General features: G+C 41.8%; 1 protein-coding gene across 1 annotated transcript in view; it reads right to left on the reverse strand.

The window, feature by feature from the left end:
- ANGPT1 (angiopoietin 1) overlaps nucleotides 1-27,128 on the reverse strand; it is a 445,617-nt gene that overhangs the window by 130,440 nt on the left and 288,049 nt on the right. The window contains exon 4 of the mRNA XM_073590180.1: nucleotides 21,117-21,349. Within this exon, the coding sequence (XP_073446281.1) occupies nucleotides 21,117-21,349 (233 nt within the window). The remainder of the gene's footprint in view (nucleotides 1-21,116; nucleotides 21,350-27,128) is intronic.

The raw sequence follows: 27,128 nt of genomic DNA on the forward strand, positions 1-27,128 counted from the left end.
GACACCCAATTATACACTTCTTCTCCTGACATCACACCTGCCTTTCTAGATAACACCAGCGATTGTCTAAATGCTGTGTCTAACATCATGTCCTCACTATATCTGAAACTGAACCTGTCAAAGACTGAACTCCTTGTGTTTCCTCCCGCTACTAATGTACCTATACCCGACATTGCCATCTCTGTGTGTGGTTCCACTATTACTCCCCAGCAACATGCCCGTTGTCTTGGAGTCATACTTGACTCCGAGCTTTCCTTTGTCCCCCACATACGATCACTGTCTCGCTCTTGTTATCTGCACCTCAAAATCATTTCTAGAATTCGAACTTTTCTTACTTTTGACTCCGCAAAAACTCTTACTGTTTCACTTATTCATTCTCGTCTCAACTATTGTAACTCTCTTCTAATCGGTCTCCCTCTTACTAAACCCTCTCCTCTCCAATCTGTCTTGAATACTGCTGCCAGGATCATATTCCTCGCCAATCGTTACACCGATGCCTCTACCTTGTGCCAGTCAATACACTGGCGACCCATCCACTCCAGATTCCTGTACAAACTTATTACCCTCACCCACAAAGCTCTCCATTCCTCAGCACCACCCTACATCTCCTCCCGTTTTTCAGCATACCATCCTACCCGCGCCCTCCGTTCTGCTGATGACCTGAGGTTAGCATCCACAATAATCAGAACCTCCCACTCCCGTCTCCAAGGCTATACATGTGCTGCGCCAATTCTTTGGAATGCACTTCCCAGGTCAATATGATTAGTCCCAAATCCCCACAATTTTAAGTGTGCCCTGAATACTCATTTATTCAGACTGGCCTCCCACCTCAACACATTAACCTAATCTATCCCTGTGTGGCACAGCCAAAAGTTTTTACCATAACCAGGTTCCCCGCATCATGTTCCCACATGCTTTATACATCCATTAGCCCTCTGTGTCTGTATTGTTACACACTTAATATTATGGCTGGTCCATACAATCAGGGCAACTGTTACCACCCACCTTTCGTGTCTCCCTTTTTTTCCTCATAGATTGTAAGCTTGCGAGCAGGGCCCTCATTCCTCATGGTATCTGTTATGATCCATGTGATTATTGCTATGCTGTAATGTCTATTGTTTTTACAAGTCCCCTCTGAAAAGTAAAGTGCTGCGGAATATGTTGGCGCTATAGAAATAATATTTATTATTATATACAGTATTCTCTCATTAGAGAGAATCAGGTTGATTATGCTAATCACACTCTGATAAGAGTTTGATCACAATGTGCTCCAATTTTCTTGGTGAGACAAAGATGGAGAAAAAACATCTCCATTTTCTCCATTCTTTCATTCGGGCAATCGGGCTGCACTCAGATGTCATCCAAATGCAGTTCCATGTTTTTCAAGTACTCAATGACTTGGCTGATGGCTATCCAAATATTGGATTATGTTCGGGCACGCAGCAATTTTTTTCCTCAAACCATCTCAGCTAGAGGAAAAAATCATCCCCAATCCCCATAGACTAAAATTGATGTTTTGTCAGATCACACTCGGACAGAAAATACAGTCGTCTCGATGATCCCTTAGGCTTAGGACCATCGATATTGAATAGAACCACAGTGCTAGAAGGTCTATGGGGCACAGAATGAAGAGGATTGCAGTGATTACAAGGTTAATGGCCGGGATCAGAGTTTATTTTAAGCCTAGTTATAAGTAAGTGAAACCATCAGTCACAGCTTGACAGCGTGTTCACTGATATGGGACATTAAATGCACATATATATATATATTTTCTGATATATGGATCATAATAAATTAGGTGCATTATGGGGTGTTGTTGACCTAAACCTTATTGTCATCGGGGTCATTATAGGACACCAGGCTCAGGGTAATTGTTAATTGCTTTTAGAAGCATTGTATGGTCTTGTAACTTTTACATATGCCTTGAAACAAAGATAATATTTTTTATATCCTTTTTCTTGGTTGCTGACAATGTGTGTGTAGAGATAGTTGAACCCGAACGGTAAAGTTCTCCCAGAAGTCCTTGTTACTGTTCAGGTTGTAAAGCTTGTTGAAAGGATGCAGCTCAGCTAATCAAGGAAGGAACATGGCTGATCCCGCTCATCCTGATGGCCTGTGACCTGCGGTAACCTTTTCGCCTCCGGTCACTGCTGCTGGCTCACAAGGAACCGCAGAGCGGTGTTTCTCGTGCTGTGATACAGATGACATTGTGGGAGACGCTGGATGTTCGGGCTCCCCATTCATTTTAATGGTGTCCGGGTTAGTTCAGGTTCGAGTTTGGGTACCGTTCTGGTATCAGAAACAAACCTTTTTTTAATGTTCGATCAAACATCCACTGGTCCGCCCATCACTACGTGTGTGTGAAGTATTAATATGTGGATATTTTTATATAAGTGGGTGGTGTAGGATTAGGGGACAGATAGATGTTCTGTCAGTGTCAGTCCCTGTATTGGTGGATGTATTGCAAGAATGTATTACATACAACAAAGGAAAATCATCTGCCATAAGGAGGCTTTTGTACATTTCTGCAGTGGGATAACATATAGTACCATCGTTCCCATAGACCATCTATTTGATGATACAAGAATCAGCATCAGGGGTCACTATAATGTTTTCAATGCCTTTATCCATGATAGGAAGCTCGAAAAGTCCTTACAAAGCAGGGTAAAAAAAGACAACTTCACCTTACATACACCAGAAATAATAAAGAACTTATCCTGGGAAGTGGAAGTCCAGACAAGGAGAATGAAAAATATTGTCTTCTTCCCATTCCAACATTAATATTTATAGGAACAAAGCATACATTAGATGTTATTAGAAAATTGGAAACTATATGATAACAATGATATACTTTGCTTTCCCACTGGAAAAAACGCTGACTGTCTAATAAAAACAGATAATCCAATTATTGTCCCTTTGGAAGGACTTTCTGTCAGTGGTTGCCTGAAAGCTCTAAAATGGCCACCACGGACAGACGTAGGATAGCCACTCGGCTTACCAGGTCCCAGGGGTTGCCTTGGCCTTAACCCTTTAATACCTGTAAAGATAGTCTGGTGCAATACTGCTGTCTGCTGTCTTCATCGGTGCCATAGCCTTTGAATAAAGTGACAGGGCCCACGCGAGACCATTTCATCCATTCACCTTCACCTTGCTATGGTCTTGCAGTTAGGAGGGAGAAGCAGACATAATTCCTAATTCTTGTGATCCGAGGTGGTGGGACTCCGACAAGAGTATAAAAATCATCCACTGACCAGTGAATAAGTGGTAATTTATATCTACTGGAATACCCCTATAAAGCCTATCTCCATGTCTAATGCTTTTATTGTTCCAATGCTTCTAACTTACAGTGAAGCAAATATGCAGAAAATCTTGTACTGTACACATTCACTTCTAATACACATGGACTTGAGAGATGGGAATCCGATGCTGTCTATGAGCCAGAACAGAAGAATCTCCTGCTTTAACTCAAGCTGTATATGCAGTCAGGGAGAATCAATGTGTTTGTCCTCAGACTGGCAGCAAAGGGAGAAAAAGTGATTTTACGCAACATTCTCATTCTGTAAAAAGCTGGGTCATGATCCACAACCCCCTTTTTGGCAAAGTTATGGTTGAAAATTAGCGGCTGTCACTGTTCATCTGTCAGTGGATGAGATGAGAATGACTGACATGAAAATGACACAGGGAAAGACTGGAAAGAAAAGACACTAAATTAGTTTACAACAGTCCAGTTTTTTTTTCTGAAGGTCATACCATGGTCAACTCCAGACCATGCATTCTGCAATTCTGACCAACTGTCTGGTTGATATAACGCATTTACTATAAATGTAGCATCAGGGTGATGCACTTCCTGTATTGTATTACCGCTTTTACCTCTTGGTTCCCGGAATGTTTTACTGCTTGGATGACTGATCTTGGTTTTTGCAGCAGCACGAGTAATAATACATCTTCCCAAAAAGCAAGTTATAAATTGTGGAGAAATCACTGCTCATTGAACGAAGTTTCCACATCCCAGACGATATAAAATGACAATGCAAAAATGACTGGATGTAAACCAAGAAATGAATGAAGAGGCAACAGAAATACCAATTTTTAGATTGAATGATTTCTTGCAAGATCCAGAAGCAATCAATGCATGAGAAATTCGGTACATACGCAGAATCATAGAATCATAGACTGTTAGAGTTGGAAGGGACCTCAAGAGTTATCGTGTCCAACTCCCTACATGGCAGAGGCAGCCTACCGCTTAACAACAACTACATCTTCAAAGTAGTAAGCCTTAATGATCCCATACACATGAGACTAATATAGTCTAAACCTGATGATATCGACGGGTTAACTGATGGTCAATAGAGATGTCAATGACATATGTCCAATTTCAGACTGACAATCGCATTGTTCTCCTTGAGAAAAGCTGCAGGACGATGTGTCATTTGGCGACTTTCTCAGAAAACCCCGGGGCGCTCAGCCGAGTGAGCGCTCTTGTGTAAGGGAGAGTCGGCTTAGATGACTGCCAGCCAAATGTTCATCCAATGCCATCTAATGTGTATGGCCAGAGGCTGGACAGACATCTGACTGGGATGATTTAGCGAATCCTGCTTTGAGCAGGGGGATGGACCAGATGGCCCAGGAGGTCCCTTCCAACTCTACGATTCTATGATTCTATGATTTACACTGGTCAATTATAGGGACTGAATGTTCCTAGTAATGTCTTTTTCACAATAATCGGGCAGTGGAAACATGCTGCCAATCACCCGATAAGCAAACTATTATTCCCATTAGACTGGAGGACAGTTCACTGGATTAAGCTCTGCTCCTTTTATTTCCGAGGGGTCTGCTGTGAGCTGCACTTGACTTTCTCTGGCAAACCCATAGAGAATGAATGGAGTGGTGTTTGGGCATCCGATCTGCCACTCCTCTTGGAACGGTGATAAAAATTCCCTGCTCTGCTGATTGGTGCAGGTCCCAGAATTGTAACCAAATTCATACAGCTCTGGCAAAAATTAAAAGACCACTTTCATATGTTCAGTTTGCTGATTTTTCTCTTTATACATATATTTTTGAGTATTATATAAATTGTTCTTTTAGTCTATAAACTTCTGACAGAAACAATACTAATGTTTTAACTCAGGAAGAGTTCAGAAATCAGTATTTTGTGGAATAACCATGATTTTTAATCACAGCTTTCATGTGTCTTGGCATGTTTGCCACCAGTCTTTCACACTGCTCCTGGCACAAAAACGTAAGCAGTTCTTCTTTGTTTGATGGATTGTTGTGACTATCCATCATCCTCTTGATTACATTCCAGAGGTTTTCAATCTAGTTGAGGTCTGGAGAATGGACTGCCCATGACAGGGTTTTGATGTGGTGGTCTCTTAATTTTTGCCAGAGCTGTATCTTCCATTAGGTTGAATATTTCAGCTCAGGATCATAGTGAAGTGTAAGTACTTTTAAGAGATGCTGGTGTTTGTGCCGTACGGCTGAGTAGTTGTGCATGTACAAGGATACATTCGTTGCCTTCAGACACTCAGCATCTGTTTTTTATTTCAGCATTTCTTAGACAAGGGTCCTATCTTATTTATTTCTTATGAGTGGAATTTCACATCTATCAGCTTCATACATGGAAATGATGACCGGGTGTCAATAGACCACCATAAACACCCAAAATACCTACCACACATCTACAGCTCATGAGATCTATGCAAAGCACAGTGTAATAGAGTTTTTAGACAGTCTGCAAAAATTAAGACTTCATTCCAAAGTTCATGGGTGGTTTAGTAAAGCTGTAAGAATATTGGGGTAAGCCTACAAAATAATTTTGAAATTAGATTCTTCTGCTCAGAAACAAGTAGATGTTATCATGTCAAGATTGAGTTACACATAACATAAAGAACTGATACATGTTTAGTATTTTATGGGATTGTTACATTCCCACTTGGTTTATAGGCTCTTCTTCTGTACTGAGGCATCGGGGAAAAGTAAAATGATATTCTATTCACATAAAATTGTTGTTGACTTCATAAAATACCCGACTTGTGGATCTACTGGAGATTAATACACTATAAGATTCTCATACTTTCCACTTTTTATAGCAGCTGCATAGTTTTGAGCAGTGGTTAACTGTTAAGGGGGAGTTTTTTCAATAATTGTATAGATGTAGCAGAGCTGGTTTGGCCACATGTTTTGGAGTTGATGTTGTTATTTGGCACAACCTAGAACTGCAGTTATATATACTGAAAAACATTAAGGAATGCTTACCAACTTTTGATGCAATATATCTAGAGACTATTGATTAGAGATGACCGGACCTTTTCAAAATTCAAATTTTCCAACTTTGCCAAATTTTTCCACAAATTAGTTTTGTAGAGAATAAATTGACTTGGATCTCAATATTAGAAAGCTTGCAATTGCTTGGAAAATACACATGGAGTAGAGGAGAGAGAGAAAGAGGACCCCGTTGACCATAAGAGCTTACACTATACATGAGAGAGGACCCTGCTGACCATAAGAGCTTACACTCTACAGGAGAGAGAGAGGACCCCACTAACCATAAGAGCTTACACTCTACAGGAGAGAGAGAGGATCCCGCTGACCATAAGAGCTTACACTCTACAGGAGAGAGAGGACCCCACTAACCATAAGAGCTTACACTCTACAGGAGAGAGAGAGGATCCCGCTGACCATAAGAGCTTACACTCTACAGGAGGGAGGACCCCGCTGACCATCAGAGCTTACACTCTACAGGAGAGAGAGAGGATCTCACTGACCATAAGAGCTTATACTCTACAGGAGAGAAAGGACCTCACTGACCATAAAAGTTTACACTATACATGAGAGAGAGAGAAGACCCTGTTGACCATAAAAACTTACACTCTACAGGAGAGAGAGGACCCTGCTGACCATAAGAGCTTACACTCTACAGGAGAGAGAGAGGACCCCACTGACCATAAGAGCTTACACTCTAATGGAGATAGAGAGGACCCCGCTGACCATAAGAGCTTACACTCTACAGGAGAGAGAGAGGATCCCACTGATAATAAGAGCCTACACTCTATAGGACAGAGAGGATCCCACTGACCCTGAGAGCTTACACTCTACAGGAGAGAGAGAGGACCCCACTGACCATAAGAGATTATACTCTACAGGAGAGAAAGGACCTTACTGACCATAAGAGTTTACACTATACATGAGAAAGAGGACCCTGCTGACCATAAGAGCTTACACTCTACAGGAGAGAGAGGACCCCACTGACCATAAGAGCTTACACTCTACAGGAGAGAGGACCCCATTGACCATAAAAACTTACACTCTACAGGAGAGAGGACCCCGCTGACCATAAGAGCTTACACTCCACAGGAAAGAGAAAGAGGACTCTGCTGATTCATAAGAATTTACACTATACAGGAGAGTTAGGACCCCACTGCCCATAAGAGCTTACAACACTACAGGAGAGAGAGGACCCCACTGTCCATAAGAGCTTACACTCTACAGGACAGAGAGAGGACTCCGCTGACCATAAGAGCTGACACTCTACAGGAGAGAGAGAGAGGACCCCACTGCCCATAAGAGCTTACAACACTACAGGAGAGAGAGGACCTCACTGTCCATAAGAGCTTACACTCTACAGGACAGAGAGATGACTCCGCTGACCATAAGAGCTTACACTCTACAGGAGAGAGAGAGAGGACTCAGCTGACCATAGGAGCTTACACTGTACTGGAGAGAGAGGGCCCTGCTGACCATAAGAGCTTACACTCTACAGGTGAGAGAGAGGACCCCACTGATCATAAGAACTTACACTCTGTCGGCAAAAGAAAGGACCCCACTGACCATAAGAGCCTAGACTCTACAGGAGAGAGAGGAGCCCACTGACCATAAGAACTTGTACTCTACAGAAGAGAGAGGGAGAAAGAGAGGGGAAGCCATTCACCAAAAGGAGAGAAAACTCTACTTGACAAATGATAAAATTCTGACTGTCTTTAACCACCACTAGATTGTTCACAGTTTATTCTGTATCATTCTATAATGATACAGAATGCAATTCGCTAACTAGCTCCCCTTAATGGGGGTAAATGTAACCAGAATTTTAATAATTTATTTTCTGCCTTTTCATGTAGAGTGCAGTGACATGGAGATCATGGATCTCAAACCCCTATAATGATATATTATAAATTGAATCAGTGCATATTAAAACAAGGTCATCACAATGTTATCACAATGAATTAAAAATATATAAAATAGTCCACCCAGCTGTGCTGAATCAGCTCCAATTTGTACATTAATCTAGATTTTTAAACAATATAATCTGATTTGGGGATGCTACGACATTTGTTACAATGAAACCCCTCATGAGAATCTATAATAAAATGTGGATGTTCTGAGCTGACATGAGTCAACAGTGCCTGGTGGGAAAGTAAAAGAGCATTTCAATAGCAATGGAGCAGATAATTGTAAGCTGTCACGTATCCCAACGCGCTATGGCCCTCGAAAGCTAATAAGGAGTCTGGTCACACAGAAGCCTATGCAGATGGAAAGGGAAAATCTACTATGAAATAACTTACTACCTTGATAAACAATCTGTTCACGTTACTCCATTTCACATTTTATTTTTAATTGTGTTTCTGTTTTTCTTGTTCAAAAACAAAAAAATCCAAAGTAAAATAAAAAAAATAATTATCCCAGTAACTGTTATGCTTTATTTCATCAATTATCATTATGTCTTTCAAACGGTTTGACAAAAGACCCCCCCATGTGTATTGGATGCCATGACGGCACACCTGAAGGCTGTATGGCCATACTCCTATCTCCAGATGTGATGCATGGCGTTAACCCCAAGGTTTCCTGTCATTTTCATTCATGTGTATTTTTCATGCCGTTCCGATTCAATTCTGTGGTCGACAAAGGGAGACTGTTTGTCAACACGGGCTTATTGTCGTGTGTGACAGGTCAGGGTTTTGCTGACAGAACCCTGACATCCTTAGCATTGTATTGGGGCTTCATCTTGAGTTTCAGACCTACTCTATGGTATTAACTAAACCAGCGGTTCGCAACATTATTACAATGGGGAACCCCAGAAACAAAAGTCCTCTTTCTGGAATCTCCTTAAATATAATAACCACATTTACAAATAATAAAAAAATAAATTGTAATCCTATACATGCAAAAACTTTGGCACTGATTAATCAAGATTGGCATTCTGCACACCAGTCTCAATGAAGAGTGCCGTTGTTGTTAGATTTGGCAAATTCGGTACATCTTTCAGCTGCTGTGAGCTTCTGCAAGATATATACTCACAATATACACTATATATATACAGTATATATATATATACTGTATATAGGCAGACACAGGTCCATATACGTAAAACATGGGGCTTTATTTTCAGCCAAAAATGTAACAAACAGTAAGGAAAGCAAAACAACAGACTTTAACCCGTCTAGGCACTTACTAACATAGCATACCGCTGACTCATGCTACAAGGGATGAATGTGGGGCTTGGCTCTCCAGCCACTCAGCATTTTGCACATTTACTCACCATGCAAGTCCTTCTCATTAACACACCACATCAGTCCGGAGGCTGTAACCATCTAAAGCTTTTTTTCCTTCAGCCTTTTCTGTGTCACTAATGAGAAGACCTCTCAGCTGAGCTGCCTAGCCTCCAGCAAAAGCTGTACTGGAGAGGGAGTGGGAGTGATGAGTCTCAACACTAAATCCTCCTCATCACTCCAATAAACCTGCCTGGAACTATCATAAATAAAACGGCTCACCATCTAAGCTGCTGTACAAAACAGTACTGCCTGTCTTTTAATATCTTGCCCAGCTTAACTTTCTGGGTGAGCTATAATCTCCGACCAGTATCTTCCCTGTCAGCCTACAATACATATTAGCTGCTCCCCGAGGTAGACACAGGAATACTTTATGTTAATGTCTCTGGGTGGTTTATTGTTTCATAAATCATAAAACCCAAAATAGCAACAAAAACTGCCTTCCTGGCACAAATGAAAATAAAAAGTCCATACAAAGTCCTTCCCAGTATGGCTCTAGGCTTCTGATATAAACACACATGGCAGCTCTTTCTCTGGAGCTTCAGCCTGGAGTCTTCCTTCCTCCAAAACAACACAGACAGAAAAACAACCCTGGCTGGACATTTAACTCCCTCCAACCACACCCTTGAGGTGCAGATATGGTGAGTACAACCATTGCGACACATCTCCCCTCACATACGGCGCCAGTGATCCTGTCACAATATACTGTATTACGTACTCCAATTTATGCCTCTTTTTCGGCACCACTTATGATTACTTTGTCCGCAGCATTCAATCACCCCTCTCCCATCTAAGTTTCGCCCACTTTTCATAGAGCTGATTTAGTTGGCCGATACTGGTGTAAAAACACAAAAATTTGAAAATCTTTTGAATTTTTTCAAGCAGTTTTATGTCAAATTACACAGCTTGATTAATCAGTGTCTTAGAAAATGTAATAAAAACAAACAAACAAATTCCCCTATATTTAATGGTAGTGTGAATAGTAAAATTGCAAGTGCAGCAAAGGTACATTGTAAGGTATAAAAACACTAAAGAAATATATATTTACATGGACAATAGATTAGAAGGATCACCCCAACATTGGAGACCTGGAGAAATAAAGCTAACGCTACATTTAAAATATGTTTACAATTTTTGCAAAATCTGACCAATTTTCACTGACCACCATAGATTTTACCTTCTTCTGTACCTCCTATAGTACACAACTGTTCAGATAGATGTAAGCATGTACTACTGATATCCATATGCAATGGGGGATTCTGGTGTAAAACCCCCATTTATCATGTTATAGTATTGGGCATCAGGGGACTCCGCTCTGAATTCCAAGCTGTGTACACTTAAACCATGAAAGTGGTAAAGGGAAGCATCGTTACTGTAAGACTGAAGTTCATTTAAATCAAACAAGAAAGGAAATGTTCAAGAAAATTTGGTGCTGACATTTTATAGGGATAGAATGGTTTGCAGGATATGACAGAACTAGTAATCATGTATCGGACTAGCAGTATAAAGCGGGCATATGGGTGTACAATAAAGAGGGCAAGTGTCGGGATTATAGAAGGGGCATATACCTCTACTGTAGAGAGGGCAAGTGGTGGAATTATAGAGCAGGAATGTGACTGCCCTATAGAGGGGGCATGTTGCTCAACTACAGAAAGGGCATGTGGCTGCGTTTAGAGGGAAATATAAATGCACTATAAAGGGGGCAAATGGCACAACTACATATGGGGCATGTGGCTGATCTATACAGAGGGGCATGAGACTGCACTATAGCGGGTGCATGTGGCTCCAGTATAGAGGGGACATGTAACTGCACTATAATGGGGACATGTGGCACAACTACAGAGGGGGCATGTCACTCCAAAATAGAGGGGACATAAAAGTGCACTACAGAGGTGGCATGTGGCACAGCTACAGAAGGGGCATTTTGCATAACCACAGAGGGAGCATGTGGCACAATTTCAGAATGGGCAAGTGGCACAATTTCAGAAGGGGCATGTGGCACAAGTACAGAGGGGGCATGTGGCTCCAGTATAGCGGGGACATGTAACTGCACTATAGAGGGGGCATGTGGGTGCACTATATAGGGGCTAAGGAGCGTAAAACTGAATTATAAGGGATCATATGGCTGCAATATAAAGGAGACATGTGACTGCACTATAAAAGAGGGCAAATAGCTGCTTTATAGGGGATTACATGGTTCTACTATAAAGAGTTGTATGGTAGTTATATAAAGGAGGCAAAAGGCATGCTCTGTAGACAGGACAAATGGTTCTACTGTAAATAGTACATATGATTGCAGGGTAAAAGAGGCATGTGGCTGCAGTATAAGAGGGGCAAGTGCATTATAAGGGGGGTGAGTGCACTATGCAGAGGGTAAATCTCTGACAGTATCTATAATAATAAATGCCCTAAGCAACTTCCGGTTGTAACAACTTCCGTCCAGTTGTAACCGGTGACGTCACCGCACACCTCTTTCCATGTTAACCCTCAACACACACACTCCACTCACCTTTCACCATCTCCACTCACTCTTTCACTCCACATACGACCCTTTCTCTCACTCCATCTCTCATACTCACGCCGTCATCGCCGCTGATCCACGATCCCCGACATCATCTTCCGCCGGCGCCATCCTGGATCCAGACATCCTCCACGCCGGCGACATGTTCTTGCGGCGACGCCATTTTGGATCGGCGAAATCCCGCGATAGTCAAGATGGCGTCGCCGCAAGAACATGTCGCCGGCGAGGACGACGTTGGGATCCAAAATGGCGTCGGCGAAAACTCGCGAGATTTCGCCGACGCCATTTTGGATCCCGACGTCATCCACGCAGGTGACATGTTCTTGCGGCGATGCCATTTTGGATCGGCGAAATCCCGCGATAGTCAAGATGGCGTCGCCGCAAGAACATGTCGCCGGTGAGGACGACGTCGGGATCCAAAATGGCGTCGGCGAAAACTCGCGAGATTTCGTCGACGCCATTTTGGATCTCGACGTCGTCCACGCCGGCGACATGTTCTTCCGGCGACGCCATCTTGACTATCGCGGGATTTCACGATACTCAAGATGGCGTCGCCGCAAGAACATGTCGCCGGCGTGGACAACGTCTGGATCCAGGATGGCGCCGGCGGAAGAAGATGTCGGGGATCGTGGAGCAGCGGCGATGACGGCGTGAGTATGAGAGACGGAGTGAGAGAAGGGGTCGTATGTGGAGTGAAAGAGTGAGTGGAGATGGTGAAAGGTGAGAGGAGTGTGTGTTGAGGAGTGTGTGTGTTGAGGGTTAACATGGCAAGAGGTGTGATGCTATCGCATCCTCCCGATGCGATAGCATCGGGCCATAATCTAGTAATTTATAACCACTGTTGCGGGCACTGTTATGGGGGTACATGTAGATGATATGATTCAGTACTAGATACTTTATGGGGTACCCAATCTCTAATTCACAATGAGAGTGTAAACTAGATAACCCCTGAAAAAGTATAATATGTAAGTCATAACTGGATCCTTGTCCATTTATGACTGCTATGTGCATTGGATATTGGGTGCAGATCGGCTGTTCCAGATAAAGGGACTGAGTCTGCCTAAAAAAAGTATTTTGTGGTTTTGTGTATAAAAAAAATAATACAAAACATTCCTTGGGGTCCAATGAATAAAATGTGTAAACTCTGCCCAGCCATTTCACAGGCGATAATATAAACAGTAAATCATCGCCTCGTCCCTACACTGTGTCCACAAGAAGATCTCTCCAGAAGAAGTGTGGAGACCCTCGCACTTGGACTGAGACCAAATTTGCTCTGGTAGTCACATTTCATTTTGTCTTCACTCTTACTATGTTTGTGAAACTCTGACCATATTGAGGGGCCTCTTGGTTTTTTTCAAGGGGCACTTCACCTAAATTCCATCCTCTTACTACATCCATTGCATTTAAATATAAGCTATTTTCCCAGTTTACAGTCATTCAGACTACGAAAAGGATCACTGTACTATTCCTTACTGGTGATACTCAACGTGAGGCAAGAAAATTGTTTGGTCCTATAAATGATTGCTATAGGATCTAAATGGGACTGTTCACCTTTTCCAGCATTTACTTTAATTCATTTATAGTAAAACAAAAAATAACAACTTTGCAAACACTATAAATCACAGACATTTTACAATTACGGTATATGTCTACATCTTCTATGCAGAACTATATGCAGTACTACTTGGAAACACACTGCTCACAAACTCTCTGTAGTCTGATCCTGCTGCTGGACGCTTACATTATTTCTGTACTTATAGGATACATACATTTGGTAGTTTAATAAGAAATGAGTGATAGAGAGTAAGGTGCGTGATAGCCGACCACACAGGGTTTGCTGTCTGTTACTATGGAGAAAAAAACAAAGAAAATATGCCAAAATATACCGTATATACTCGAGTATATGCCGACCCAAGTATAAGCCGAGGCCCCTAGTTTTGCCACAAAAAACCAGGGAAAACTTATTGGCTCGAGTATAAGCCTAGGGTGGGAAATGCAGTAGCTACTGGCAAATTTCAAAAATAAAAATAGATACCAATAAAAATAAAGGTAATTGAGACATCAGTAGGTTAAATGTTTTTGAATATCCATATTGAATCAGGAGCCCTATATAATGCTCCATACAGTTCATTGATGGGCACCATAAGATGCTCCATACAAAATAATCCCCATATAATGCTCCAAAATGGTTATGATGGGCCCCATAAAAGGCTCCATAAAGTTCATGATGGGCTCCATAAGATGCTCCATACAAAAATATGCCCCATATAATGCTGCACAAAAGGTTAATGATGGCCCCATAAGATTCTCCATAGAATAATAGGCCCCATATAATGCTCCATAAAAGTTGATGGCCCCATAAGATGCTCAATAGAATAATATGCCCCATATAAAGGTCCATAAAAGTTGATGGCCCCATAAGATACTCCATAGAATAATATGCCCCATATGCTGCTGCTGCGATTAAAGAAAATGACATACTCACCTCTCTTCGCTGGGGGCCAGGTGCTGGTGTCCTGAGCAGGCAAGGACACTGGCGTGCTATGGGGGCCAGGTGCTGGTGTTGCCGCTGGCTCATGCATCTGGCACTTGCGATATTCACATGTCCCTGTTCCACCGCCGTATGCTGCTTTGTCTTCTGGGTCCTCTGGCTGTGACTGTTCAGGCAGAGGGCACTAAAAATGTCATTGCGCCATCTGACTTGAACATCACAGCCAGAGGTGGAACGGGGACAGGTGAATATTTCATGGCTTACCCTCCCCGTCATACTCACCCTGCTGGCCTCTGGACTTCCCTTCTTCTCTGTTGTCCCGGGGCTGGCAGCTCCTTCCAGTGCTGAGCGGTCACATGGTACCGCTCATTAAAGTAATGAATATGCGCTCCACGCCTATAGGAGTGGAGTTGTGTGCATATTCATTACTTTAATGAGTGGTACAATGTGACTGCTCAACACAGGAAGAAGCTGCAGGCCCCAGAATAGAGATACAGGGATGGAGACCAGCGATGATGCAGAGGAGGGTGAGTATGATCTCTTCAGCGGTTGCAGTTGCTACCCTGCTCCCCATCCCCCCCCCGCTGGCTTTCTGGCATATGACTCATGTATAAGCCAAGGGGGGCATTTTCAGCACAAAAAAGACGTGCTGAAAATCTCGGTTTATACACGAGTATATACGGTATGTTGGTGCAACGATTAGGTATATGTTCACACTGTGGTCACCTAATGGACAAAACCTAAGCTAAAAGAAATGAACACATACCCTGTTGTAAATAAATAAATAATAATAGTACATGAAAATAGCATAGGGTATTTAATTGGTATTGTTTTGATAAAAACGTGTAAAAGCCACCCTGCTGCGATAAGGTGAACCCACCGGTCCTATCTCTAGTATTAAACCTCACCATGTGTCAGCAGTCCTCACTGTAGATGGGGCAGAGCAGGACGCAGACACAACTGTTCAGACTCCTGCTTGAGGAGAGCTAAGTATAGACAAAATGCCTAGCTCAAAAGAGTGGGGAAGCCGAGCCCCTATTTGTACAAAGTACAAGAAAATAAAATTTAAAAAAATGAGCTAGAAGACATGTTGATATAAGTAAAATGTTGAGGTACATGTTTTCACTGTGTCCACCTAACCAGGGCCGGCCCGAGAGATTACGGCACCCTAGGCGAAACTATTTTGTTGCGCCCCTACTATTCTTGGCAGTAGATGAAAACTTGGGATATAAATTTAGGAGCAAAATAAATCACAACAACAATGATTAATTAACTCTCTCCTAACTCTTTAATCTTCTGAGAAGTTGTATAGGACAAATATATACAAAGTAATCAATAACACAAAGCAAAAACGACCATAGGTAATTAAAATTTTTGTTTCCTTGCCTTTTTCTTTAAAAGGATGACACTAAGTCACCGAGATTAATTTGTTTAGCAACTTCAGATTCTATCGAAATTGTTGCCAACCCAACCAACCTCTCTTGCGTCATATTTGCCCTTAAATATGTACACTTTTCTTTCCATCCCTTTTCCATCCGATCGTGTTATGCTATACCGTTAACGCAGCCCGTCAACACTATGCGTTGAACGGGCTGGGTTAACGCAATATGAACCTGGCCTTCGAACACTGTCATGAATAGAGAATGGGATCTAAGCATCCTCCAAGAGCAACTTGAAGTATTGATTAGGTAAGAATGGGTTGTCATCCATCAGGATTTGGCCAAGATGCTGATACATCTGTGACCTCGTCTCCCGGTACTTACTTGCACGCAACCTCCGATCCTCACAAGATCTCCTTCTCGACTCCCCTCTTATCTCCTCTTCCCACAATCCTCTTCCTACTCTGGAACTCTCTACCACAATATATCAGACTTTTGCCTACCATGGAAACCTTCATAAGGAACCCGAAGACCTCTCCCTTCCGACAAGCCTACAACCTGCAGTAACCACCGATCCACCAAACCACTGCACGACCAGCTCTACCCTCACCTACTGTATAGTCACCCATCCCTTGTAGATTGTGGGCCCTTGCGGGCAGGGTCCTCTCTCCTCCTGTACCAGTCGTGACCTGTGTTGTTTAAGATTACTGTACTTGTTTTTTATTATGTACACCCATCCTCACATTTAAAGCGCCATGGAATAAATGATGCTATAAAAATAAATAATAATAATATACAGCTAATCGGGCAAAGGATAGTAGTCTTGAAAAATAAGATTCACCAAGGTAAATATTGAGTCTTTGCATAAACTTAATGTACAGTATTTATCAATAAATGATAAAAACCTTATAAATAACCAGTAAGACATCTAAAAACAATGAAGCAGCAAACTTTATGGAAACCAAAATTTGTGTTAATCTCAAAACTTTTGACATCTATCTATCTATCTATCTATCTATCTATCTATCTATCTATCTATCCATCCATCCATCCACCAATTATCTGTTTGTTTTATTTCTATGTAAATGCTCTGGAAGCATGGAGATTTCTGTCTGTGATCTCAGCTTTCAGTCATTTCTTTCGGTAGTGCGGCTTGTGATGCCTGTTTATACAAATTGCTCCCATAGACAATCACATGCATTGTTGTTGACCAGCAGCCTATAACGGTTACAGAACTAATGCCCTATAAACGTTTGTGGGGTGTTTCATCATGGTTTGATTGAATGAATCTATCACTGTGACAGGAGAAAATGAGCAATTTGCTTTTATCAAATGCAATGTAAAACACATGGTAATACTTTCATAAGTGAGTTGGATGAGTTCCTAGAACAAAAGATGTCGAAGAACTGGCTACTTGCGTCTGCTGAATTATTGTTTTTTAGGTGCTGACCTAGAGATATTATTTTTACTATGTTATATGGCATATCTTATTTATATTTCTTTATTTGTTGAGATAAGAGGGTATATGAATTTATGCAATTGACCTAAGGTTAGTCTAAATAAATCTTACAGCTCTAGTCTGTTCTCTCATATGTAATGTGCACTATTGCTTTAGATATATTACACATGCTAAGAACGAGTCAATGTGAAATATACACTCACTGGCCACTTTATTAGGTACACCTGTCCAACTGTGTGTTAAGACTTAATTTCTAATCAGCCAATCACATGGCGGCAACTCAGTGCATTTAGGCATGTAGACATGGTCAAGACAATCTCCTGCAGTTCAAACCGAGCATCAGTATGGGGAAGAAAGGTGATTTGAGTGCCTTTGAACGTGGCATGATTGTTGGTGCCAGAAGGGCTGGTCTGAGTATTTCAGAAACTGCTGATCTACTGGGATTTTCACGCACAACCATCTCTAGGGTTTACAGAGAATGGTCCGAAAAAGAAAAAAAATCCAGTGAGCGGCAGTTCTGTGGCCGGAAATGCCTTGTTGATGCCAGAGGTCAGAGGAGAATGGGCAGACTGGTTCGAGCTGATAGAAAGGCAACAGTGACTCAAATTGCCACCCGTTACAACCAAGGTAGGCAGAAGAGCATCTCTGAACGCACAGTGCGTCGAACTTTGAGGCAGATGGGCTACAGCAGCAGAAGACCACACTGGGTACCACTCCTCTCAGCTAAGAACAGGCATCTGATGGCTACTTTCAGCAGGATAATGCGCCATGTCATAAAGCTCGAATCATCTCAGATTGGTTTCTTGAACATGACAATGAGTTCACTGTACTCAAATGGCCTCCTCAGTCACCAGATCTCAATCCAATAGAGCATCTTTGGGATGTGGTGGAACGGGAGATTCGCATCAGGGATGTGCAGCCGACAAATCTGCGCCAACTGTGTGATGCCATCATGTCAATATGGTCCAAAATCTCTGAGGAATGCTTCCAGCACCTTGTTGAATCTCTGCCACGAAGAATTGAGGCAGTTCTGAAGGCAAAAGGGGGTCCAACCCGTTACTAGCATGGTGTACCTAATAAAGTGGCCAGTGAGTGTATATAAGATATGAAGAAGCAAGTCAAGTAAGGAGGAAGAACCTCATACACAGGTTATATATGCTGAGGCCTAGGGTTCATGATCTTTCCGAAGTTAAAAAGGTGAAAAAATTGCTCAATCTGGACCAAATTGTTAACAAGGTATACTCCAAGTATCAGTTCTAATCTATGAAAACAAGTGTTTAAATTCCATACAGCACTCCCACAGGTGAAATAAAGTATTACATTGATTCAATTGACCTCCAAACTCTGTCATTCATAGAAAATGTAATCAATTTGATGCAAATTGAGCCCTTGTAGAAATTTTAGGAATTTGATGAACCATACTCATCTTACACTTAGCCATTCTCCACATTGCAAAAGATTGCACCAGCCAGATCGCCTGAACTTGGGCATGGTCAGATGGACTTCCAAATAAAGTTAGCACATCACATGGTATAGCACAGTCAATCAGGAGGAGCGATCATAGCCAATATAAAAGCACAGGCAAGAAACGCAGCAGCTATTTTGTGGTGACTCTGGATAGTAAGAGGATGTCAGTGCTCACAGTTTTACCATAGAAATAAGGAGAAAACACCATAAAACAATGAATACAATGTACTGAAACAGAATGTGTACTAGTACAGCAGTAAAAATTAGTGTGTGAGAAAAAAAAATGTATTACATGTCTTTCAGGCAGATGGAGGTTATAGAGTACTTTCAAATTGATTTTCCATGAATTATATTTAATGCAAAATTCAGCAAAGCTGTCAAATTTGAATTTCAAAAGATTTGCTCATATTTATTTTCCATGTAATGCATTGGGCATCCGGTCTTTCTTAAATTTGTCTGTTTCTCAGCTATACAATATATACAGTGCTTCAGATGGCTAACAGTATTATTACCTGACGTGGATGGATGTTTTATTTTTTGGTCATCACTCATTACCTTTTTATGTAATAGTAAATAGGAGGCCCCCAATACCAAAATGTCTAGATTTTGTGCCCATCAGGGAGTTGGTGGAGCAGCTAAACTTCAGCTTCCACTTCTGTCCCACTTTGATGGAGACCCCAAAAAGCTACAGCTTCATAAACCAGTGCCAGATCCACTTAACTCTTCATGCTCATATTTTCCTTTCAGACCAGACCATGATTGTGTTCATGGTTTCTTTGCTCCCCAAACGAACCCTGGCTTGGTGAGAAACTATATGGGAGCATGGTGGTCCCAAGAGTCGCAACACTCGGAGATTTTTGGAGTTGTTCTGGGCAGCATTCATGGAACCTGGCTGCATCTCATCTTCTGCTTCGTCCCTGTTGACGCAGGCTCCACATTCTGCTATAGAACCGATGAAGGTAGAGATAGTCAAACACTATATATAAGAAACAGCGTTATGTTCATCACTTCCCAGGGAAGCCCGGAGAGGGTTGGTTGGAGAGGTTGAAGAGGTGACCCTAGGCAGGAGAGATTGCTCTCCAAATCTGGTGACCAAAGTTACCCTGTCCTCACAGTAGAGATCCCTCTTCGTGTCTGCCCATCTGGATTTTGGCTCTGTGGGCAACTTCCTCCATCTGCATCTGGTCCATCATCTTCAGCTCCCTACACAACAGCTGGATCACCATATGTTTATTGCCTCCATTGAAGGACAACTCTTGGCAGAATCTATTCGTTATATCACACTGCCAGTCACCCTGCAGATTGGAATTCAGCATTCTGAAAAAAATTCTTTTTATGTGCTACCCAAGTCTGTAAAGCCAATTCTTATGCATCTCCCATGACCAAGTCTGTAAAGCCGATTCTTATGCATCTCCCATGGCTGAGTCGACATTCGCTGGTTGTTGACTGGTCCACCAGCCAGGTGCTTCAATGGAGATAGCATTGTGCTACCAACTGCCTTGTCAAGATTAGGCCCAAGAGTCCACCTTCTGTGCCTTCGGGCCTTTCCTTTTCACCCCGTGGTCGGGTGTTTCTTCTGTCCATGCCTGAAACTCGAGTCTTGTCACAATCCTTCAATATGACTGATCAGTAGGAGGAACTGCAACACATCCCTTACCCAGCGAGGGTTTGTGAATCGGCTCCTGTCTTTCAAAGGGACATTTCTCCGAGTAAAATCTTTGTTCCTTTAGCTAGGAGAAGCCTTTCCGGGAGATATGAATTCAAGCTGATCAGCTATGTGGGCATACGCAAATCCTCCAAAAATAAGCCTGCTGGGTCCCTTTTGCCTCTGTCCTTTCCTCCTGTCCCTATGGTTCTCTCGAATATGTTTGAAGTGAAGGACTTTAGCTCTGAAGAGAGTTCTGGGGAGTCTGGCAAAAACATCTGCATCCCTGTAAGAAAAATCTTGCCCCTGTTTAATTATTTGATATAGGATGGGGGCAAGGACAACATTCAATGATTTTACTTTTTCAACCGTGGGAATATTTTCCATTAAAATCCTTTCTGAAATCATAACGAAGATTTTCTTTACTTTGCTGCCCTGACCATATGTCCAAATTTTCTAGGTAAGACAGAGTGGTTTATTGGCACCTCCCTCCGTAAGGCACATGTCCCACTACACCCAAAGATAGGCGGTCTATAACTTATTGTGTGCAAATCCCAAATATGCACGCACTAGACCTTCTACTGTAAGATCCAAAGCCGAAACATTACTGACCTCCTTCTTTTGAGCAGAGTTTGACCAGGTTGTGCACGGTGTCCATCAGCTCCATCTGCTGCTTCTGTAACATGCTATTGTTAGTAGTGGCTTTGCTCAGCTGCTTCTCCAGCTCTTGGATGATGTAGTTTTGTCTGGACACCAGACCTTGTAATGTTTCCTTCTCTATCTTCAACGTATCCAGTTCAATCTTATGTCTGACTTCCATTTCCAAAATTTTGTTCTCCAGCAAACTGTTTAAAAGAATAATAATATTGTAATGTACGGGAAAGAAAGATTGAAAAAAGTATTGCTTAAAAGGCAGTATTTGAAAACACAGCTGCTTTCTTCCAAAAGTAGCGCCACATTTGTCCACAGGTTGTGTGTGAAAGTGCAGCTCAACTTCATTTGCTTTGATGGAACTGAGTTGCGACACCAGACACAACTAGTGGACAGGTGTTGTGCAGCCATGTTTTCCAATCATGGTAAACCCCTTCAAGCGCCTCAGTCAATACAAAACTGGAGATGCCAATTATATTTTGACAGTCCAAGGTCTAGCGAAGACCTCCAGGTCTTTTCTTTATCAACAGCTTTTAAGACATATTCTAGGAGTGGTTCTATTGCTGAGAGCTCCACTAATCTGCTTTCTTTGAAGAACCATTTTTATCTGTTACACGGTCATTAAAGGAAACATGGCAATATTTTCTTACAACTTCTTTAAAAGGAATCTGTCAGTAGGATCAGCCTTCCTAAGCAGTCTATGTCATCAAGTAAGTCACTGGAAGCTGAATTCAATGCTACCATGATCTCTGTGATCTGATATCTTATTCCAGAGAAATTCACATTTTTCTTAGTATGTAAATGAGCTGTTAAGATCTAAGGGCCGGGCATAGATCTCCCTGAGAATCTGCCTCCAGAGCTTATTTTAAGCGAAAGTGGTCATAACCAATGTGAGACATGTAATGACTGATCGTTTCTTCTCCTGATCTAAACATCTCACTCTGGTACACATCCCCTTTTATTTAAAATAAGCTTTGGAGGTAGATTGTCAGGGAGATCTCTGTCCATACCATAGATCTTAACAGCTCATTTACATATTTAGAGAAACGTGGATTTCCCGGGAACCATTCATCGGATCACAGATATAAAGGTATCATTTTATTCATCTTTTTTGACCTGCATGTCCAGATAGATGGCTTAGGAGGATTGATCCTACTGACAGATTCCATTTAAAAAGGTTTTTCCCTCATAGCATTGTCATGGCGGTCAGCTAAGAAATACCATCCCCCTAGAATATGTCATCCAAAAAGATAATGATATGCCATCACTTTTTACAATGAGAAAACCCATTTAGAGTCAAAGAAAAGGGTTGTCACATGGATCCATACTTGCTTCCAACACAGTGAGCTGACCATACGAGGTCTGGCAGCAGGTACCCACTGCAATTCACTGTTAGAGTAGCACCTATAAGTTTCCCCTAAAATGAATGGGTGACCATGTTGAGAACCACAGTCCACCACAGCCCTTGTTGCAGATCTCTTCTCTGGCTAATAGAAAGGATCAGAAGCACTTTATGGTACTTGTTATATGTCTTACTCATTAGAGGCATCAAGAAAAAAGAGTTGTCCAATGTTAGAAAAGTCTGGTTACCTTCTTCTAGAAACAGTGCCACACCTGACCTGCCTACAGGGTATGTCTGGTATTGCAGCTCAGTTCGATTAAACTGAATGAGAGGAGCTGCAATATCATGTGCTTCTAATCATAGACAACTCCTCGGTATATTTCTGATTGGAATGTATAAGACTCTTTTATTTTTGACCTTGAATTTATTTCTTGGATTGGAAGTTCTTTTCCTTCAATTCCTTGATGAGAACAAGTTAAAGGTTTTAGGTTCCCCCAGGGTCCTATTAGTTTTTGCTGGCTTTGCTATCATCCTCTATTATGTTTTCTAGAATTTGACAATTACAATACAATCCATATTAACTTTCATTCCTGAAGTTACAGGACGTGCCTTGTAAGATTCTCACCGACTGCTACTTCTTGGAGCCAACTCCAATGCCATCAGTCAGAGGACCGTCAAGGCAGTCTGTAAAGTGGTGACACCCTGTAACTTTTCTACATGATCGCTCACCCTTCCTCCCTTACTTCACATGCAATATTGAAACCAGCTGTTTTATTCCTAGCTCTATCTGTGTTTTACTTTATACCTTTCAATCTCTCTGCTTTGGCGGGGGTACTGTTCCAGAAGTGATCCGTGTGGTTTATGAAGACTTTCAGGCAATACTGCAGCATGTGCTACTTTCCCTTTCTTTGGTCACCTAGTCAAGATATTTCTTAACTAAATGATACATGTCAATATTTTTTATTATTTTACACCTTTTGCAGAGTGAAAGATTTGTCCCTTCGGGCCCTGCAATAGCCAAAACACAAGATAATGGTTTTGTTTTGAGAAGTTCAGCAAGCTGGCCATAAACGAATATACATTTGTCTCTGATCTGAAAAGTTTATCAACATTTGATCTTACAAGATCCTAATAAAAGTGGATCTGTCACGTGATTATACATTACTAACTGCATGCACATGTCTTAGACCTGGTGTACTTACTTTACAATTTATGAAGGAATGGCTATATAATTATTTTTGAAAGTTCAAACTCAATCAATATCCACCTGGCCTGATTGAGAGCTCCACAGTGTCCCTCCTTCCTGCTGTATTTTCTCCTTGCTACTGTGGAATCTCCACTCACCTAGCCTGAAATACAGCTTCCCAGAATCCCTCCTTTGTGCTTCTGTTGAAACTTATCTCACCTAGCCTTATTTACAGATCCTCAGTGTCCCTCCTCCCTGCTGCTGCTGTGATCTCACACCGCTCAGTACAGGCTGCAGCTGTCAGTCAGGCCGGGTGTGCAGAGACTGAATACACTTGGACACATGAGTAGGGATGAGCGAGTATACTCGTTAGGATTCGGTACTCGCGGTACTCGAATCCTGGCGAGTATTTCACTACTCGCCTTGCAATATTCGGCACAGCCCGCACAGTCCCGCACAGCCCTGTACAGTCTCCGCACAGCCCGGCACAGTCCCAGCACAGTACCTGCACAGCCCAGCACAGTCCCGCACAGCCCAGCACAGTCCCCACACAGCCCAGCACAGTCCCTCACAGTACCTGCACAGCCCAGCACAGTCCCGCACAGCCCTGCACAGTACCTGCTCAGCCCAGCACAGTCCCGCACAGGTCAGCACAGTCCCCGCACAACCCAGTACAGTCCAGCACAGTCCCGCACAGCCCTGCACAGTATCTGCACAGCCCAGCACAGTCCTGCACAGGTCAGCACAGTACTCGCACAGCCCAGCACAGTCCCGCACAACCCGGCACAGTCCCACACAGGCCAGCACAGTCCCGCACAGCCCTGCACAGTACCTGCACAGCCCGGCACAGCCTTCGCACAGTCCCCATCCAGCCCAGCACACACACACAGCCCATTACTCGCATTTCCCATAGACTTGCATTGGACTCGCTGCTCGTTACGAGTACCTGAGTATTAGGAGGTAGTCGTAACGAGTACAGCGAGTCCGAGTATTTCACCCTTTAGAATTCATAAAATAATCATTTTAATATCAGGATTTCATAAAACAAGCTGCACACATAAAATGCAGCTTGTATTGTGAAAGTTGTTGATGACAAATCTGCTTTACAGGACATCCATCAACAGGTTTCTGCAACCCTGCGCAGCATAAAAAAATGCCTATTTCTTGTACAGACGTACAGAGACATTCCAGATAATGAAATAAATTTCCTGCAAAGATTTGTCTTTTTGAATACTCATTGTATGGGGACCCAAGTTTTGAAATGTTCAGGGCCCTTTTACCATTTTGGTCGTAAATTTCATAAGTTGTTCCTTCTATCATAAACAACTTCTGCAAATTAAAAAATAAAATAGCACAAATCGCCTTTTCTGTTCATTGAGAATTTTTCTCATTAAGATTTTGACACTGTGGTCCTAATTCATCCAAACCAGAATTTTGTTTTGTTGAGTAGTGTTGGAGTCAGATGCTTCTGATTCATTAAGAGGCACGCAACTCTTAACGAATCTGGCACATCTGAAAAGTCTCCATGGACTGGAGTAAGATTTGTGGTGTATGAAATGTTGCCGCTCGTCATGAATTCGACAAGAGGTGGTTGCCACACTCTTCCCGTCTCAGCTCTGCCCACTTTGATGGAGCTGGGCAAAAATTGTGTGAGAACGCCATTAGTGGCAATCGTTTAGCAAAGGCACAAGTTGAGCCAAAATTTTGCAATTTTTCAAATTTTTTTTACAACAGAATTCTGGTGTAAAAGCTTTGATGAATCGGTCTCTATGTGTGATACCTACAAAAGTGACCTCAAACTAGAAAGCCCCAAGAGTGCTTACCACATATACCTCTAGCTCCAGAATGCAGCCTTTATCAACTTCCCACTTTATCTGAGCAAAGTATTTCATCTGTATTACTTCCCAGGGATTGGTTGTCTCAGTCGGGTCCTTGTCTTGCTCTGCCCTTATTCACAGTGACATTGTTTGACACAAGACAAGATTCTAATACTATGACATGTTAAGACCATCCTGATGGGTAAACCTTGATGTTGTGTCATGGCTTTTATACTTTTTTTTATCAAAATAGCATTAACTAAAGACCCTATGTTATTTACAAGTACTAATACAATTTACGGTACTTATTTACCTTCTGGAGAGTTTATGCTCATTTTGTTTTTTTCTTGGGTTTTATTATATCGGATGTCAACTGATACCAGATGATGTCACTATCACACCACAAGCTGCATCATTTGATCTTAGCAAATGTATACTGTATATTATAGCACCACTGAAAGTTACATGCTGGTTTGCCAGCCATCCAGAAATTCCAGGAAAAGCCATAAAAATAGGGCAAAATTTGCCCCATATGTCCCTTAAAAATTTGAGGTGTCTGTCAATTTTTTGAAATTGAAGAAACTTATACAGATCATTTTGACTGTAATTATCATCATTTTACAGTTTACAGTGAATGCAGCTGATGTCTCCTATCAGAATTATGGGCTGTAGACATGGATCACTCATAAACAGAATGAATTATTACTGTTTTCCAATGTGTTCGTAAAAAATATTGTGTGTGCATGACTTTTTGATAAACTGTCCAGAAAAATTAAAAAGCCAAGTTGGCAACACTAGTTTCAAGTTTTTAGTCTTTATGGCCTGCGAGTATTGGAACAGGCTACACAAGATGCATTCTAGTCCTAAATTTTAACATATGCCTAATAATAGAGATGATCGAAACGATTTAAAGTAAATCGAATATTTGATTTGAATTTTAAAAAATTCACTCGTTCTGGTCAATTTGAAAAATTTTGGAATTCAATTAGCATAAAAACACCTCAAGGACAGCTATTGGAGTTTTCGGATTGTCAACAATTCGAGACCTTGGTTATATAAATCTAATCACTGGAGGAATGTGACTTACATAACATTATTGATTCCTGCATACAAGCAAAAACACAGAGACCGTTAAATATTTTATGGTTAAATGACTACCTGCAGGTATCATGCTTAATCCAGCGGTGAACTATTCCTTCACTATGAGTCTTAATCCAGACATTCAAAACAATATCTCAGTAGGAAAAAGACAACATTGGACACCAAATCCTCGTATCATGCCATAACCAGACATTCATTTCATTCTTCATTTACAATCCCAGCAGGGGCATCACTTACTTAAAGAGACTCATATTCCATACATAACAATTTCCAGGTTTATGGGGCATCATGTAATGCCACCTGTTCTTCAGAATAACCCCATTACATTGGTGACTATAAATCTTCAGTCGTAAAGGACAATTATACGGTAAGCCCCCTGTTGTGAGGACTTCCTATGTACTTTGCAGCAAGCCATGACTAAGGGACCCAGAAATTTCTTCCAGCAGACATTAAAATCTAAGAACACATGTTTTTTCTGGAAAATAAAATACAATACAGAGAAATAATTAAATCAAGTCTTTTTATGA

Source organism: Dendrobates tinctorius, unplaced genomic scaffold, assembly GCF_039654945.1.
Source record: "Dendrobates tinctorius isolate UK_male_01 unplaced genomic scaffold, ASM3965494v1 ptg000116l, whole genome shotgun sequence".
NCBI classification, from domain to species: Eukaryota; Metazoa; Chordata; class Amphibia; order Anura; family Dendrobatidae; genus Dendrobates; species Dendrobates tinctorius.